The following is an 18,696-nucleotide window of genomic DNA, read 5'->3' on the forward strand; positions in this document are numbered from 1 at the left end:
AGAGAGAAAGAGAGAGAGCAAGCATGAGTGGGGGGAAGGGACAGAGTGAAAGGGAGAAGCAGGGTTCCCCACTGAGTGTGGAGCCTGACACAGGGCTCGATCCCAGGACCCTGGGATCATGACCTGAGCTGAAGGCAGATGCTTAATGACTGAGCCACCCAGGTGCCCTAAGGAGGCAGGACTTTTAAAGGTGGGAATATTTTATTTATGTGGCTCTGTACTCTGCGCAGAAATAATTTTTCTGGCACTCGAGTATTCGAGTAACATGAAATAACACATCACACAGCTTCTTTCACTTTGTCCCATGTTGTTATTAAGACTTAACTTTGTGTAAATATAGGTGCTCTTGCTTTGTTAAAGGCCTCAGAAAACTTTATAAAAGCTTGGCTAAGCCACTGTGACTCTACAGACTGTGTTAGGAAGCGAGGAGTGGACAGTGGTGGGACTTGTGGAAACGAAAACACGAGAAGTTAAGGCAGCCCTGAATGACAAGCGCAAGACTGCCAATTCAGGCAGCGCGGCCCTGGAGTTCATGGTCTGCAGGATTTGTATTGTTCATCCAAATGTAAAAATTCAACTTGAAACCTTACATAGATCTACTAGTGAAAGACGAAACTTTGATGAGTTAAAAATTAATGCAACATTCATTGCATACCATTCAAGAATGTTCATTACCTCTGATTTGACATTCACAGGGAAAAGCATGCTATTTTGTTATTAACTTTTGACAAATGACATCACATATGTCATCACTATTTCCAGTTCTTTAAGGAATTTTAAGAATATGTTCAGCTCAAAGCATTAGAAGTGAGGATGACATGCACAGCCAAGACTAAAGAAGCTACAGTCTATATTTTTTTCAATAAACAGACATTGATTCCACACATACTTTGGTGAAAAGAAAAAGTTCAGGTTATTTCCAGTGGGCCAGGTGGAATGCTGTATGAGGATTCTGTCCTGACGTCTGTCCAGTGTCATGTCCAATGGGCCCAACACACCACATCGCCCCATTAGCTGTCCCAGGTTAAGCGGAAAGCTGATGGCTGTACCGCATACTCTGCATGAAATTTTACGAAGACCCGATGCGAAGAAGCCATAAAGGGAGCTATGTTAGTGTCCTAAAATTGAAAAAAAAAAGAGTAACTAATTATATATTTCACAAATTTGAACATTTTGCTCGAAACGTTAGCCTAGTAAGAAAGTACTACACAAAGAAACTTTATAGAATTTACAGTAAACCTGTTTAAACTTGCTTATTATTCTAGAAGGAACCTGCTAAGAATGAATAGAGATACCTTACAAGAGAATATTGGTGGTGGGGAGGACGACAGAGGGAAAATGGAGATTCACCACTAGTGGATAAAAGAGTGTCTTTTGCGGGTAATGAAATGTTCTAGAATTGATTGTGGTATGAACTACATAACCCTGAATCTACTAGAAACTACTGAATGTACACTTAAAGAAGATGAATCATTTGTGAATATTATATTTCAGTGAAATTTTCATTAAAAATTGAATTTCCAGTTCAACTTCTTACTGAAACTTTAATTTTCCTGATGGGAACACATACCTATTTTTGCAACTAAAACAGTCCTATCAGTAAAGTGTACAACTTCCTGCTGTCAACATCTCTAGTCTCCTTTTAGGATTTATTTTTGTATTCTTTCTGTCTTTAATAAATGACACTATGAAAAATGGATATCCACATACAAGGGAATGAAACTACACCACACACAAAAATCAATTCAAAATGAGTAAAGACCTGAAACCATGAAACTCCTAGAAGAACACACAGGCAGTAAGCTCCTTGATGTTGGTTTTGGCAATGACTTTTTGGACTTGATACCAAAAGCAAAGGCAACAAAAGCAAACATAAACAAGAGGAACTATATCACACTAAAAAGTTCCTGTACAACAAAGGAAATCATAGACAAAATGGAAAGGCAACATACTGAATGGGAGAAAATATTTTGCAATATATTTATCCGATAAGGTGTAAACATCTAAAATATATAAAGAACTCACACAACTCAGTAGCAATAACAAACAGTCCAATTAAGAAATGGGCAAAGAACCTGACTGGCTGTTTTTCCAAGGAAGATGTACAGATTGCCAACAAGTACATGAGAAGATGTTCAACATTACTAACCGTCAGAAAATCCAAATCAAAACCACAATGAAATATCCCTTCATACCTGTCAGAATGGCTATTATAAAAAATACAAGAAAATAACAAGTCTTGGTAAGGATGTGGAGAAAAGGGAACCCTCATGCTTTGTTGGCGGGAAAGTAAATTGGTGCAGCCACAAGTGGAAAACATTAGGGAGGTTCCTGTAAAAGTTAAACACGGGACTTCCATATGACCCAGAAATTCTACTTCTGGGAATTTATCCAAAGAAAACAAAAATGCCAACTTGAAAAGATATCTGCACCACTATGTTCACTACAGCATTATTTATGATAACCAAGATGTAGAAGCTATCTATCCAAATGGATACATATATGATATATAAAATATTATAATATAATAATAAAAGAGTATCATCCAGCCATCCAGAAGGAAATCCTGCTGGTTGTGTCAACATGGAAGGTCCTTGAAGTCATTATGCTAAATGAAATAAGAGAGGAAGATAAACACTACATGATCTCACTTATTTGCGGAATCTAATGAAGCAAAGCCAAACTCTCAGATACAGAAAACAGGCTGGTGGCTGCTAGGGGCCAGAGGAGGGAGTAGCTGAAATGGATAAAGGGTGTCTGCCAAAAGGTACAAACTTCCAGTTATAATTAAGTCCTAGGGATGTGCTGTATAGCAAGGAGAATGTATTTAGTAACACTATAGTGTATATTTGAAAGTTGCTGAGCAAGTAGATTTCTTAAAGTAAATCCAAAGGGGCACATGCACCCCAATGTCCATAGCAGCGATGTCCCCAATAGCCAAACTGTGGAAAGAACACAGAGGTCCATCGAAAGACGAATGCATAAAGAAGTTGTGGTATATATAAACCATGGAATATTATGCAGCCATCAAAAAATGAAATCTTGCCATTTGCAATGACATGGATGGAACTATTATGCTAAATGAAATAAGTGAATCAGAGAAAGACAATTATCGTATGATCTCACCGATATGAGGAATTTGAGAAACAAGATAGAGAATCATAGGGTAAGGGAGGGAAAAATGAAATAAGACGAAACCAGAGAGGGAAACAAACCATAAGAGACTCTTAATCTCAGGAAACAAACTGAGGGTTGCTAGTGGGGGTGGTGGGATTGATGGAGTGGCAGGTGATGGACATTGGGGAGAGGTATGTGCTATGGTGAGTGTTGTGAATCATGTAAGACTGGTGAATCACAGACCTGTACTCCTGGGGCAAATAATACATCATATGTTAATAAAAAAATTTTTTAAAGTTCTCCTCACAAAAAATCCCCCAAATTTATGTTATACACCTGAAACTATTATGTTATATGTCAATTTTATCTCAATTAAAACAAACAACTCTTTAGATTTCTGTCCAGTTAATTAGCAAGCCTAAGTAAAGAGCAGAACAGCAGGAAGCAGATATGCTCTCAGCAGTAGTCCCATTTCCCTTCCTGGAAAACCCTGCAGCTGCTTTCATACAAAATGAGTGGACGATGAGGGCAGACACAAGAAATACTGAGTCACTGTCAGAATCCTCACTTGATAATTTAGGGAAGATCCAGGACATCAGCACTTTAAAAAAACAAATTAAGTCACTAGACCCACCTTCCACCTCCCTTTTAATTTTTTCCAAAAATTCCTGCAATTTTCAACAAGAAGTAGATGAAATGGAGGCAGGTGTTCAAATTGTCCATAGTTGACTTCATAGGGACAACAGTATAGGCATTCAACCCTGGGCATCGCATTGAAAGCACATATGGAGTTTTTAAAAGACAACGTACAACAGCTCCTGTCCCAGAAATTCTGAGTCAGCAGGTGTGAGTCGGCACCAGAAGTCTGTGGGGGGAGTAGGCAGGGAACACCTGCACAAGCTCTTCTGATGGGGTGGTCTGAGACTTAGTACTATTAATTTCACGCACTGCTCACTAGGTGGCACTCGTGCTCCCCAAATAGAAAGGAAAATCCAGAAGCTGCTGAAATTTGTAAAAGGTTTGTGCTATGTGTCTGCCTTTAAAAGTGTACACTGCTATTATTTAAAAATAATTAATGGAAATTTTAAAATGTTTCACTCACTGCCCCACAATATGGTCCAGAGGATGGGGAATTCGCATCTGGTCCATCGTAGAGGATGAGGTAGTTCTGGATGCAGTCTCCGGGATCATCAATGCTAATAAAGTAAAAGCTGACAGTGACAGGTCTTCCAGCAGGTGCAGTGATGGCCCATTCGCAGTGAGTGTTGTTTGGGTATGTGTCCGGATAGCCAGGGCTGGTGAAGGAGCCATTGTCCCCATAGAGCGTTCCACCACAGCCTGCAAGGAAACAACGCAGGATGTTTGATTGAACAAAATGTGGATACCATACCCTTGTGAGGCAATAAGATGGTGACTATTTTCCCAAAATGCTGAGACCCTTGAGAAGAATAGAGAAGGCAGAAAAGCCTTTCCTTGTCCTTTTGTGGGCTACATCCCTCCCGCGCCCTCACCACCGCCTCCTCCCTCCCTCCCCCCTCCCTCCACCATAGGTTCTGTTCCTTGTATCTCAGGACAGTGGGACCACTCCTTCCAGGACCTTTCTTTGAAAACAGTGGGCTGTGAACACAATGGGAAAACAAAGAACCTGATAAAGTAGCTGAAGGAGAGAGTAATTAATGTAGTTGTGTACTTTTGACCGTGTAGGGCTATACTATACCCTCAGTTGATGATGATGATGGGAGTGAAGTAAAGTTAAAAGTGAAATTCCAGGGCACCTGGGTGGCTCAGTGGGTTAAGCCTCTGCCTTTGGCTCAGGTGCTGGGGTCCTGGGATCAAGCCCCACATCTGGCTCTCTGCTTGGTGGGGAGACTGCTTACCCCTCTCTCTCTCTCTGCCTGCCTCTCTCTGCCTACTTGTGATCTCTATATGTCATATAAATAAATAAAATCTTTTTTTTTTTTAAGTTAAATTCCAGGGCTGAACCCAAAGAGTGTGGCATTGTAGGTTTTGACAAGAATTATTGTGTAAGTGACTTTCCCGAGCTTGTAGCAGACAGTACTAAGATTGACATGCTCAGAGCCAGAGCTCTGTGAGTATTAGTGTTAATTTGTGTATGAACACTGTCATAGTTTAGACCAGATACCCTGGGAACCCAGATATACTGTTGTGCAGGAAGAAACTGCACAGAACGGCAGGATTAAGAGGCGCTGAGCTGGGTGTCTGATCCCTGGAGGTGTGGTCCTGCTTCTACCACAATCTAGCCATGCTTTCTGGAAAACCCATTAACCTCGTGTTTTATTTCCTCCTCTGCAAAATGAGGGCATTGGAGATCATCTGCAAGCACCTTTAGCTGTCAAGATTTAAATTATTTCTTGTCCCTTAGTCTACTGAAAATACATCATTTTTATCATTCTTATTTGGAAAGTTTTTATATATTTCTAAACACCTAAGTGGGACATCTCATAAAGATATTCCTCCTCTCTTGAGTTAAATATATTGACATGACTTAAATTTCCTTCAGTTATTTGATAAACTACCAACCAAGCATGCCCTGAAAAAAGCAATTAACCTCCAGGACTGCCAAGAAATGACAGGTGCTGCAAGGGGAGAAGCTGCTTATTTATACCCAAGTATGCATTAGTAACTTGGCTTTTGGTACACATGTGGGCTTTTCTGAATTCTCAGAGAACTACCTTGATGATCAAATCAAAACTTAAAAAGACGACAAAATCAGAAATTACCAAAAATTTTAAAATCTGTATCTAATCTATGCTCTATGTGTATATATACATGCACGCCAATATTTCTACATATTACTAGATATGTTTATCTATATGTGTCTGTAGATACATATAGAAACATGTGTCCTACATACGTATGTAAAAATGAGGAGTGAGAATAGAATTAAAAAGGATATCTGTACTTTCATTGTTAAAAATCTCTATATATTTGTTGGGAAAAAAATCAATATACAGATGGCTAAGAAGCTAAGGTCACTTTTTAAAAAAAATTTGTCAGAGAGAGAGAGAGAGAGCACAAGCAGGGTGAGCATCAGGCAGAGGGAGAAGCAGGCTCCCTGCTGAGGAGGGAACCTGATGCAGGGCTCAGTGGCAGGACCCTGGGATCCTGACTTGAGCTGAAGGCAGACGTTTAACCACCCAGGTGTCCCGGTACAGTCACTTTAAATTATCTTTTCTTATTAGACCCCCCTATGTTTTTCTCACCTACATCAATTTCCTTTACAAAGGGCAAGTGTCTTACCAGAGGGTGACGAGGTCCAGAGAATTTCATACCCGCGGCTGGAAGTCGCACTGTCACTCTTAAACCGTAGATATAGTTTATGGTTCTGAGAGAAGACGGGGTTTGGCAGCAGAGCTCCACAGTACGTGCCAAGTAATGGTGAACTGCTATCACTTCCATTTCTGACCTGGAAAAGTGAGCCATTAATGAATATACCTAAGCATATTCTCCTTTCTTCTCTGATTTTTCATTATTCCCCATTGACACAGGAGACAATGTGAATGACAACCTCCTTTGGAAAATCTTTGTCTTCTTAAGAATGAAAACACACCCAGAAGTCATGTTCTCTTGCAAAGGAGAGAAACATCCAGTATGTAGATCAAAAACCATTTGCATTTGAATTCAGAAATATCTGTGAATTTCAAAAAGATTGGAGAGGGGTATTGCCTGCTCCATTTCCAGTCACTTCTGTTAGGCTTTATTCATTATACCGTGTGTCTGTTTTTTTTCCCTCTGAAAATTGCTTGGCTATGAAGGGGCTATGAAAGAAAAAAAGCAACGTACGAAGTATAATAAAGCTCAAAACCAAAGGAATTTTGGGACAGGAAAAGGACACAATTCAATAAATCTATAAAATCTGACTGTTAGGTAATTTTAAAAACATAGCCTGAAGTTGAATATTTTTTTTTTTTTTAAAATTCACTGCTTAGAGTAGATGCATGTGAAAACAGGAAATGAGTCAGTGGGTAAGTACAGGTAACCACAGGGAACTCAACCACCTCTGTCCTCAGAGCCCCTTCTGCGCCTTCTCAGCCGTCCGACTCTGAGGAGGACTCCTGAGCAGTACTGAAGAAATGTTATCCAGGCATCACAGAGATAGAACCAGCTCAGCATGTATGAACGGTGGTTTCAATGACACATGTATTCAAATTCTTGGAAGTTCCTCCATTCCTCTATATTTTCATCATCTAACATTTAGTTAAGTGCTGTTGTCTTCAGTCATGGAGGTTCTTCAGAAGCGCCATGGCTGGTCTTATTGGATGGTGTTGACAGAGAGTGAGATCTCTTTAGCTGATGAAGCGGCAGTGGGAGAGGATAGTGTCTTTCTGGTGCATTTTGGATTATTCTTCGAAGTGGCCTTGCGGTGCATGGAGCAGCCAGTGAACCAGCCGCAGACAGATACGGCTGCCATATTCAGGAACGCTGGAGAGCCAGACCCACTCCCCACTCTATCTTAACTTTGGGTCTCTTTCCTCTGCGTCCCATTTCAGAAAGCTCTGCTCTGAGAGAAGTGGGGTGTCATTTCCAACTAGCATCCTCTCCATTTTCCTCTGCACAGGAAGAATGGGACAATGAGAGCAATAAACATCTCTGAGCCATTAGAGGGCCCTGAAGAGGGAGGTGAAGGCACTAAAACACATGCAGATTCCAGGTGGGATCCAGAGCTTTGCTTTTGTGTGGTCATAATCTGGTCACAGTCCTCGCCAAGAAATTTCTGTTCCGGGCACAATTAATGTGAACGGAATGGTGAGTGTGGCGCATAAGGCTGCCAATAAACCGCCCCAGTCTTTCCACCAAAAGCGGCTGTACTTTACCGGCCCGACTTACGGTTTCCTTTCTTTGCTTATAGGGTTTTCAAAACCAACTTCTGTGGAATAGGAAGGACGGCTGGGAGGTGGGGCTCCCACCTCAGCGCTGGAGTGCTAGCCTGCGCGTGCCAGCATCCAGAGGAAAATAACTCCTGTCACCACCGCTCAGCCCAGGCTGGAACCAAGGGTGGCTGTGATGAGATTCCGAACGGGTGGGATTGTTCTGTCCTTTCTCTGTATCCCCTCCTCTGGCTTCTGCTTTCCATTTCACATAAGGATGAGTCCCATGCCCTGACTGACACAAACAGTCTCATCTTCGTCTCCTCCTTTCCGCCCTGCTACATCCATCCCTCTCCACTCCCTACCACGGCATGGGTCTGCCATGAGAAAAGATTCAAGCTTCCTTCAAGTACTCACTACACTATGGATTAAGGATACTCGTTAACAAAGGATTTCTGTAGGGGTGAGCTCCCCAGGATATTAAGACAAGCGAACAGATGTACAGGAGGAAACCGTGTGGAAACTGTACTGAAGACTCTTGTGTACGTGAGACAATGCCCATTCAGAGCACCTCTGGAAGGTTTACATTCAAATTCCATCCACAGAGGAATTCAGCGTCTTTGGATATCCAAGTCTTCAGCGACATCGCAGTTTACTGCCTAAGAATGAATACATCCAAAAGAGTTTGCAAAGGACATGCAAGTGAGCTCTGGGGTTTTCATGGCAAAATGTAGGCACTGCGCTCCACACAGTGACTACCTTGGTTATGGGCTCATTCACAACAGCCTCCCCCTGCGAACGACAATTTAAGGTTCTCACTTCAACACTGTAGGTTGGGCAGAGTGGGAAGGACGCAGGGGGCCCTCTTGTGGTGGGGCTGGGGACTTACAGAGAGGCAAGCACTCCCGGAGCTTGGTTCTGCTTCTTCCGGACACTGGATAGTTCCCTCTGAACCCACACATCACCTCCTTCAGGATACTTCTCTGTCCCCGGGCTGAATTAGGTGCTCCTAACCATGCTGATTCTGTTGCATGTGACCTATTTCCTATCTTTCCTATGGACTGTGAGCTTTCTGGGGGCCCTGACTATGTCTTGCTCCCTATTCATTTCCGGTGCCTGGACCTGTAAGATGCTTGGTACATATTTATGGCATGAAAGAATAATGATCAAATTATGAACAAAAAAGGGTTCAATGATTAGAAGTAGCAGAGACAAAGGTGAAAAATCTTCAGCAATCCATATGTTAAATAGTTCATTTACTGGGGCACCTGGGTGACTCAGTCAGTTAAGTGTCTGCCTTTGGCTCAGGTCACGATCCCAATGGGATCGAGTTCCATATCAGGCTCCTTGCTCATCAGGGAGCCTGCTTCACCCTCTCTCTCTGACTGCTCCTCTCCGTGCTTGAGCTTGCCCCCTCTCTCAAATAAATAAGTTATTTATTTTTTAAAGATTTTATTTATTTATTTGAGAGAGAGAGAGAAAGAGTTAGGGGGAAGCTGGGGAAAGAGGCACGGGGAGAGGGAGAAGCAGACTCCCCACTCAGCAGGGCGTCCAATGCCGGGCTCGATCCCAGGACCCTGGGACCATGACCTGAGCCAAAGGCAGTTGCTCAGACTGAACAAACCAGGCGTCCCTTAAATAGCTCACTTATATGATAACCAAATGTATGTTACCTCCAAGAAATCATGTGTGCATTCACTGGAGTCCTCGATACCAAACGAATGAAAGAAGAGGGAAATAGTGTGGTTCTGCGGGGCTGTGAGGGTAACTGTGCAATCCAAGTTGTTGTCATAATTATCTGGCCATCCAGGGCTCTTCAGATGGCCGAAAGCCTTGTTATAGTCTCTGTTGCAACCTTGGAGAAAAAAAAAATTCACAATTAATGTATGCCTCCCGATATTTCATGCTCTTTCAACCTGACGGGAAGAATTCAGAAAGATGATTAAATGTGAACAAACTACAGAAAAAAGCTAATCCAGCCCTTTCACTTTCCTTTGAGATAAGCGAGGTCAGAGGAAGCAAGGTATGGCAGAGAGCAAATGTAATGCAGCGTCTCCCTACCCTAACATAACGTCCCCATGGAAATCTGAAACGTGAGCCTCCTCCTTTGAAGAAGGATGTTCCAGCATCCTCTGTACTGTTCCAGTCACACTGCAGTGGAGTGGGCTGACGTCCAGTCCTTTGCAGGCACAAAGTCTCTGCATCCAAGACAGACTTTTGTCTGGGGATTTCCATTTACATCCTCAGAGGAACTGCTTGTTCTGATAAAATCGGTAAGTTGTTGTTCTTTATCATTTTGGGTAAAAATAGGTAAAAACCACCCAAAATACTTCTATTCATCTGTTTTAATCAACGGCAGCTTTGGTTTCAATCAAGCTGGAAATGAACATCAAATAACGTCCTCTGGAAATAAACTTCTTAGCCATGATCATAATCAAATTACCCTTTCGGGGGTGCCTGGGTGGCTCCGTGGGTTAAGCGTCTGCCTTTGGCTCGGGTCATGGTCTCAGGGTCCTGGGATCGAGCCCCGCATCGGGCTCTCTGCTCGGCAGAGCGCCTGCTTCCCCTCCCTCTCTCTCTCTGCCTGCCTCTCTGCCTACTTGTAATCTGTCTGTCAAATAAATAAATAATCTTAAAAAAAAATATATATATATATATAATAACTCAAATTGCCCTTTTAGAACTTCTTGGCTTTTAATAACTTCCTACAGTGAGTTCCCTAAGCAGTCAGGTGGATAATTAATAAAACAACGGGTATGAACTTAAATTAACTCCATGAACTTCGAAGACTATGCCGGCCCTCTGACCACTGCAGTTAGCATCATTCGCTTTACCTCAGAAACCAGCTTGAGGAACCGGCTGAAGGGGACCCGGGCTTCTAGTTCAAATTCTGGCTGCGGGTGTGGTTCACGTCACCGGAGCTGCACGCACGCACGGGAGCGGGTTCTAGCGGGAATGGCGGCCGTGGGGGCTTTGGGGCTCACCTGCAATCTGATAGGTGAAACGCACGCCGGAGTCTGCGCTGAGGGCCTCGGCCTTGAAGACGACGACGGCCGTGCTCCCGGAAGAATAGAACACTGGCGCCGCCGAAGCATTTCCGCCACAGACCGGAAGTCCTGGATTTACGTGACCCTGAAAAGAAATGGAAGCCACGTTACCCTAGATTTGGTTTCAAAAGAGAATAGGTCATAGTGGAAACTAAACTCCGTATAAAAGTGTGGCTTAAATCCGCAGCCATGAGGGGGTGGCGGGGGTGGTGCCAGGGTGGCTCCGTGGGTTAAGTGCCCGCCTTTGGCCCTCAGGTCGTGATCTGGGGGTCCTGGGATGGAACCCTGTGTTGGGCTCCCTGCTCAGCGGGGAGTCTGCTTCTCCCTCTCCTTCTGCCCCTCCTTTGTGCCTATACTCATTCTCGCTCTTTCCTTCCTCTCTCAAATAAATAAATAAAATCATTAAAAAAAAATTCAGACATGGGAACCAGTTACAGTGTTCGAAGCCCTGGGCAACCAGGCTCATGGTGGCCTTGGAATCCACAAATGTCTCCCGCTCCCTGAGGGGCAGGAGGGCGAGGCCAAGTTTCTGCTGAAACCAGGAGACAGACACTGTGTGGGACAAGACCCTTTCTCCCTCATGCAGCTTCACAGCCAAAGGCCCGTGTGGTTGCTCTGAGCACATCTAGGCTGACCGAGCTCCACACAGCCCCCCTAGGTTTCCCCATTTTCCTGAAGCCCAGTAGCCTAACCCAGCACAGCTCTCAGCCCTCCCCACCCCTGAGCTGATCTAACCATACTTGGCAACATTGGGACTCCCCACAAGGCAGCTCCTCCCTGCAATGCGGTCCCTGTTTCCCCTTCCTGAAACCTGGGCAGCCCTCCTCACCTCTCAAAGAGCAGGCTAATGGGCTCCAGTGCCTCCCCATCCTTGCATGAAGACCACTGGCACCAAAGTTAAGACATTTATTTGCTGCCTCTCACTCTTGCGTGCCCACTGACAGGTCCACTTCCCACTCGTGCTTGCAAGCTCCCCTTGCTGATGCCTGTTTTTACCCACCATTCCCCTGCCCCCAGTCTCCTGCTGCTGGTCCTTTCCTAACCTTGCCTGTGGCCTCCTCTGAACTTGCACAGCAATGTTAACTGCCACTGTATATATCCACAGATAGCCTTTCCACTTCCTGGCCTTGAGTGAAGCTTGGGTCCTCTGCAGCCTGCTGGTGGAAGCCATTCTCTTCCCACAGTCCACAATCCTTGAGGAGGAAGAGTGGTGGGGTTCTGGGGGGGAGGGTGTCTCCAGGTCCCTCCCTGCAGTACCCATCCTTGCATCAAAGTCAGTTCTCCTCTGAGGGTCTCCACATCTGGCCCAAGATTCCTCTCACCCTTCTCACCATTCTCGCTTTCCCTCTGGTGACTTTCCTTCATCAAAGACTGCTGTCTCAGCTCATTGTCGTCCCCTGCACGCCGCTTCCTTTCTCAACCCTCAGAGGTTTCAGTGTCTTTACAGGGGATCCGCCAACACCCTAATCTGCACTCCTCACTTCCAGGGACTTTCACCTCCGCTCCCTATGGTTGCCTACGCCAGCTCTGCGCCATCTGTCAGGCCTCTGTCACACGATCCTGCCACGAACTTCCAACTGTATCTTCTCCTCCTACTCTCAGACACCAGGAGTGTTCCAGTTTCTCCCAGTTATCAGTCACTTTCCTATCTTTCCTCCCAACCTACCCAGGCTGAAATCCTTTGTTCTTTCCTTTAGTCATTCAGTCAAAGGACATTACTCATTCATGACAAATGTTGGGTCTTCTTTGGGGCCCATCCAGCTGCTGTTACCATCCAGAGCTGTCTTGTGCCCTGTACATAGCCTTTCCCTACTCAGAGGGGAGTCTGGCCTGATTCCCATCACCTCGGCTTTGGGAAACAATGGGAAATTGAAATAGCTTTAACCAAAGGACCTTGTTCTGCTTGGTGTGAAGACCTTGTAGGAAGGTTACCGCCAGGGAATCTGAAAACTACTGCCGACCAAATGGTGATCACCTCACACCTTGGCCACAGTGGGAGCCTGGGATATATCTCAGTGCCTGTGTTTCTGGAGATCGAATAAATACAGTGCCTGCTCAGTAGCCAGCTCCTCTCAGGCCTCTCCAACTGGAGTCAGCCGAACTGGATTTTTCTACCACCACCAAGATCCATGTGTAAATAGTAAGGAGGACCCCCCCAAACTCAGGAAGGGACAGATCAGACCCTCTGCTATTGCCAGCCTGCGGGGGGTTGACTATGACACTGTGGGAATGACCTGAAGCAGATTAGTTGCTCCTCAAACTGCTCAAAGACAATGCAGGAATTCCTGGGGGGGGGGTGGTTTCCCAGGGGCCCATGCCCAGTCATGACTCCACACTACACAGCCTCTGTGGATAAACTCATGACTTGTGATTTCAGCTACTGACCCATGCGTGGAATGATGACACCCAACTCTTTACTTTACCTTCTGTTACTATTACGTCTCTTCATCCAACTGTCTTCTCAGCATTCTAGCCCATGGACAACTCTCTCTCTCTTCTTTTTTTTTAAACAAAAACAATTTTTTCTTTTGTTCTCTCTTACATGACCATGAATATAGTCCCATCGGACTGGTGTCAAACAACCTTGCACCGAGTATGGTCCTTGGAGCCCCAGTGGCAAAACACTGAAGATGTTCACCAGAAATTTCGATGACTAGGCACTATGTGGGGAACTCAGCTTTGGAGGGCAGGGCCCTGGCATATGCATTTTATCTAGACACCCAGATGCTTCTTATGCACAAGGAAGTTTGAGAGCTCCTCACCTACAAGACCAAGTATAAGTTTCTTAATCCCTTTAATATATGGCTGTATATGCATGGTTTGGATTCATTAAGCTGGAGGTAGGTTTGAGAATTTATTCAATTATGCCCTCATTATTTCAAGTGTTTTGCAAATACTGGTGAAAAAACAGATGGGACTGTCCTGTGTCTTCTGATCATTACCTCACGTGAGTCCTGAAACTCTAGGTAATTCCGGTCGCAGTCCTCAGAGTGCAGCCGCAGGGCCAACACTGTTATCTTGACCTGCTGATGAGGAGGGGCTTCGAGAACCCAAGTACACATGGAAAGTGGGATTTCTGGGTTTGATGAATTGGGTGATGAAATACTCTGCGGGGCCCAAGTTGCATTATATGTTCCACCACAAGGCACTGAGAAAAGAGTAGAGCTTATAAGACAAATTTTACTCATGGGTCCACATACACACAATATTTAAAATTTAGCCTTCCCTACCCTTCCAGCCCAAAGAACTGTAGTTACATCATTCTATAAAGAAGGTAGAGTAATTTTCACTAAGAATCATGACAAATTTAGGGACATCTGGGTGGCTCAGTCAGTTAAGTGTTTGCCTTTGGCACAGGTCATGATCCTAGGGTCCTGGGACCGAGCCCCCATTGGGATCCCTGCTCAGCGGGAAGCCTGCTTCTCCTCTTCCTCTGACCCTCCCCCTCAACACCTGCTCGTGCCCTCTCTCTCTTAAATATAATCTTTAAAACAAAAACAAAAAAAGAATCATACCTAATTTGTATCACCGATTAACCACAGAGTAATTAACATGGTATTCAGAAACTGACATTGAGTTTAGATAGGAATTAACTCTGGATTTAGTAATTAACATTGAGTTTAGTAATTAACATTGCATTTGTAGAAGCATAGCGTTATTTTTAGTGCAAAGTACACGTTTCATAAAACATAAAAATGTCTCCATTTACTCACTGTCCATGATGGTATACGTAGCATTAAATCCTTCCCGTTCTAAAGTTGCGTCACTGACAAACTGAAGCGTCAGGAAGTTACCAGAAGAGATAAAGGGAGCAGGTACAATGGAACCGCAAAATGTTCCAGCTAAGTTGGCATTTTCACTATCTCCATCGTACAACTGAAAAGAAACATAGTTCATCCACTTTCCATTACTCACAAAGAAGTTGCATATCTTACACTGAAATGGACATGGAGTCACACCAGGTCATGATGAAGAAACTTAGAGCGAGTTTTAACCTAGGAACAGCTGCTATTGAATTGATGCTATTTAATGATTTTTCAGTAAAAACCTGGTATGATGCCTACAAATCCTTTCTCACTAGGAAAGTCCTATCTGACTTGAAACTACTATGTTATTAGAGTCAGCAGAAGCGTCACTGCCCCCGCCCTGTGGCCCTCACCGCCACATAGCGACAAGCCCCTGAGATCTCGTGCCTGGGTTCTCACTGCTGACTCCCTGGTTCCATTCTTGTCCCCTTTGAGCTTCTCCTCTAGAGGTGAGTCCCAGGATACAGTTAAAATGTAACTCAGACCAGGTCACTGCTCAGAACCTTCCTAGCTGCTTGCCAGTCGCTCAATAGGAAAGCTAAAGCCATTACAGTGGCCATCAAGGCCTGAGAGCCCCTGCTTTCCACGCCACCTCTGACTGTCCCCATCTGATACCTAACTGTCTCCACATCATTCTCTCTGTCCTTGAGTCCACCGGGCTTGCTGCTGCTTTACGGCTGCGGCATTTGCAGTTCCCTCTGCTAGAACACTCCTCTTCTATACAACGGTATCTTTCACTTCTCTTCGTTGCTGCAGGACTTGTGGTACTCAAACATCACCGACTCACTAAAGCCGCCCTGACCGCCCTCCTTAAAGTGTGAACTCACTCCCAATTCCCTTTCTCCCTTCCTGTTTTGTTCTTTCTTTAGAGCATGCCTTTATCTCCACATAGTACATATATTATTGTCTTTTCTCTGAAGACGACACTAGTTCCATGGAAACACAGGTTGCTGTCTGATCTGTGCCCTGCAGTGTCCCCAGTTTTTAGAAAGCACACAAAAGGCACCCAGTACATGTCTAATAAATGAAGAGTGCTTTGGTCCCTCTCTCCCAGCACCCACCCGTCCTGGACCTATTCTCCCCCTACATTAGCTGCTCCTAGCATGGGGAACAATTCCTCTCTCCCCAGCTCTGGAAGGGGCCACTCCCTCTTGTCATGTGGTCTCAGCTCAAATGTCACCTCCTCAGAGAACTAAACCCTATGTGGAACTCCAACATCTATTTTCTTATTATAATCAAAACATATCTTATTTGTTGTTTATTTACTTTTTCTCGTCTCTCTCCCAATAAAAATGCGATTCCCCTGGGTGGGAAGACTGATTATTCACAATGGCGTCACCAGCATCCAGAAAAACTCCCAGCCATAGGAACCTTCAACAGACACCTGCCTGTCAAAACGGTGGACACCTAAATTTCTTTCAAGCCTATGACCCGAAATTCAGTTTCTCCAGCTGAGTCAGCTTCACGGTATTTCTAAAACAAGTATGTGTGTGTAAATCCAAACACTGAATTTATAACAGCACTATGGTGTGTTATAAACTCCAAAGTACTCACGATCACATTATTCTAAAATGCTAGGAATGTATAGTCATTTAAAAATAAGCGGGAAAGTCAATTGACCACTAGGTGGCACTGTCTCTCCTGCTTACATGGGATTTTAGTAAATTTAGAGCCAGAAGAGACTGGAGAGTCTCTTATCCTCCTCATTTTATAGAAGAGGAGATGTGCCAAATTTTAGGTAGTTTTTCTGGTAAACACGTTAAAACACTGCGATAATGGCTGCCACCTGTATCATCAGATTCATACTCACAAGCATTTTTATTTTTTATTTTCATTTATTTATATTTATTTTTATTCTCTTCCTCTGTGCTAGGTCCTATGTGTACAAGGATGTATAAGGCACTTTCCATACATTCAAGACATTCGTTGACATTAACTGATAAAAGAGATCCATATACTGAAAATATATATATATATATATATATATATATATATATATGTCAATTCTAAGGGTGAATACTACAGTGAAGGATTTAAATGTAATAAGAGAACCCAGATGATGGAGTCAGGAAAGATCTCAGGCATTTGAAGAGGCATCTAAAATTAGGTAGAGACCTCCCATACCTAAAAAGGAAGAAGGGCATCCCAACCTACAGAACGTGGTGTGGACGGCCCCAGAAGCCAGCAAGAGGCATGTAAGAGACCACAACTCCCTCGGGCTGCCTGGCATTTGGGTGAGAGGATGCAGGACTGAGCCAGCACCCGGGACACAGCCTTGGAGTTCCTTATGTCTCGCGAGAAAGACTTTGTGTCTTCTGGGACCTGATTTGGGTTCTGAATAGAAAACTGGTAAATGTGACAGACAGAAATTGCATAGTGCCTGGCCTCCCGCTGCTGTGTGCATCAGTTCATTCACCGCTACAGAATGATTTCTTGTCATTGAGCTGAACTGGATAACTGGTGGCCTCTGGACCACTGACACCGGCTTCCAGACTCCTGTGAAGCTGGAGCCAGTATTCCTCCATCTGCGCTCCAGCCCCTGATGATGCGTAGACCTCCACGAAGGAGGGTAGCTCCAGGGTGTGTGGCAGGAGGCACACCGTGCAATGAAGGTGGGGAATCATATGGACTAGGATGCCCTGAGGATCATGCCCTTAAGACCCGCACAATCTCACGCAGCTATACATTTCATTCTGGGGGGACCTGCCACCCGGCATAACTCTATCAGGTCTGGAGACTGGATTATGTTCTAAGGTGGGTTGATAAGCACTAAGAAGGATTGTGTGTTTTCTCAGCTGTAAAAACTCAGATAATGGAGCATTTAAGAATCTACTTAAGATCCTGAAGGAATTGCTCACAGAGAAAGCCTCTGACTACAACTACTACCAGATTCTGGTCTTTATCTGGCTGTTAATTTGAACGGGAGAAAAGTGGGGATGACCATGTTGGGATTTTACTTTCTCTGAACTTTTAATGCAAAAGGGCAATAAGACAATAAGGGCAACATTGGACTTTAATTCATTTCAAATTTAACTTAATCATTTTGGACATTAATTTTCTTAGGGCTTTATCTTTTAATATTTCCTTGGGAATGTGACAACAGCAGGATTTTTATATTCTTATCTGGAGTGTCCCTACGCTGCATTTTAGAGTATCGCCATGAATTTTTTTATTTTACTGAGGAGTCTTGGTTAGGGTCTGCCGGACATGCGTGGGTGTAATTTGGGATGGGAAAGAGAACAGAGAGTGGTTTTTCAGATTTGGGGTTGAACTCTGATCCATTTCAGAATCTTATGGGGAATAATGTCCTGTTGATCTTGGTGGTCTCAGGAGGGGCCACAAGAAGCAGTGATTAGAATCAGTTCTGTAAATACAGGAGGTTTTATATTATTTTTTAAATTTTTATATATTTATTTTTACCTTGATGTTCTTTTCCAGTGCCTAGAGTAGTGTCTAGAATATAGTAGGTATTCAAATAGACATTTACTGAATGAATGAATGAATGAATGAAGAAATGAATGAATGGTAGGGACTAGCTCAGGGAACCCAATGCCTTGATAGAATGCAGATCTCCTAACACTGACTACCCACAGACTGAATGGTTAAGACTTCACCAGTGGGTAAAGACAGAGGTACTCATGGGAGTAGGGTTGCAAGCATGTCAGGTTTTCTGAGTCATCACAATAATTCGGGGCTATGACTGACCTTTAGTGTGTAGAAGCCACACTGCAGGTCCCATGCTGCAATTCAGAGGACAGTTCTGCCAACTGAAGATTTACTATGTCCCTTGTAACTTTTCAACATCTGGCTAGACATTTGTATAATAAAACTGTTCATTGTCATGAAATCCCAGAACCTAAATCCATACTCTACAGAATGCAAAAACATTTCACATAG

General features: G+C 44.0%; 1 protein-coding gene across 1 annotated transcript in view; it reads right to left on the minus strand.

The window, feature by feature from the left end:
* Positions 1-8: 8 nt before the first annotated feature.
* CUBN (cubilin) overlaps positions 9-18,696 on the minus strand; it is a 260,304-nt gene continuing 241,616 nt past the window's right edge. The window contains exons 61-67 of the mRNA XM_082742010.1: positions 14,707-14,869; positions 13,936-14,141; positions 10,931-11,078; positions 9,620-9,801; positions 6,379-6,544; positions 4,220-4,455; positions 9-1,118 (exon numbers count right to left, since the gene is read on the minus strand). Coding sequence (XP_082598136.1) covers positions 1,011-1,118; positions 4,220-4,455; positions 6,379-6,544; positions 9,620-9,801; positions 10,931-11,078; positions 13,936-14,141; positions 14,707-14,869 — 1,209 coding nt within the window. The 3' untranslated portion in view covers positions 9-1,010. The remainder of the gene's footprint in view (positions 1,119-4,219; positions 4,456-6,378; positions 6,545-9,619; positions 9,802-10,930; positions 11,079-13,935; positions 14,142-14,706; positions 14,870-18,696) is intronic.

Source organism: Mustela nivalis (assembly GCF_964662115.1).
Source record: "Mustela nivalis genome assembly, chromosome: 7".
NCBI lineage: Eukaryota > Metazoa > Chordata > Mammalia > Carnivora > Mustelidae > Mustela > Mustela nivalis.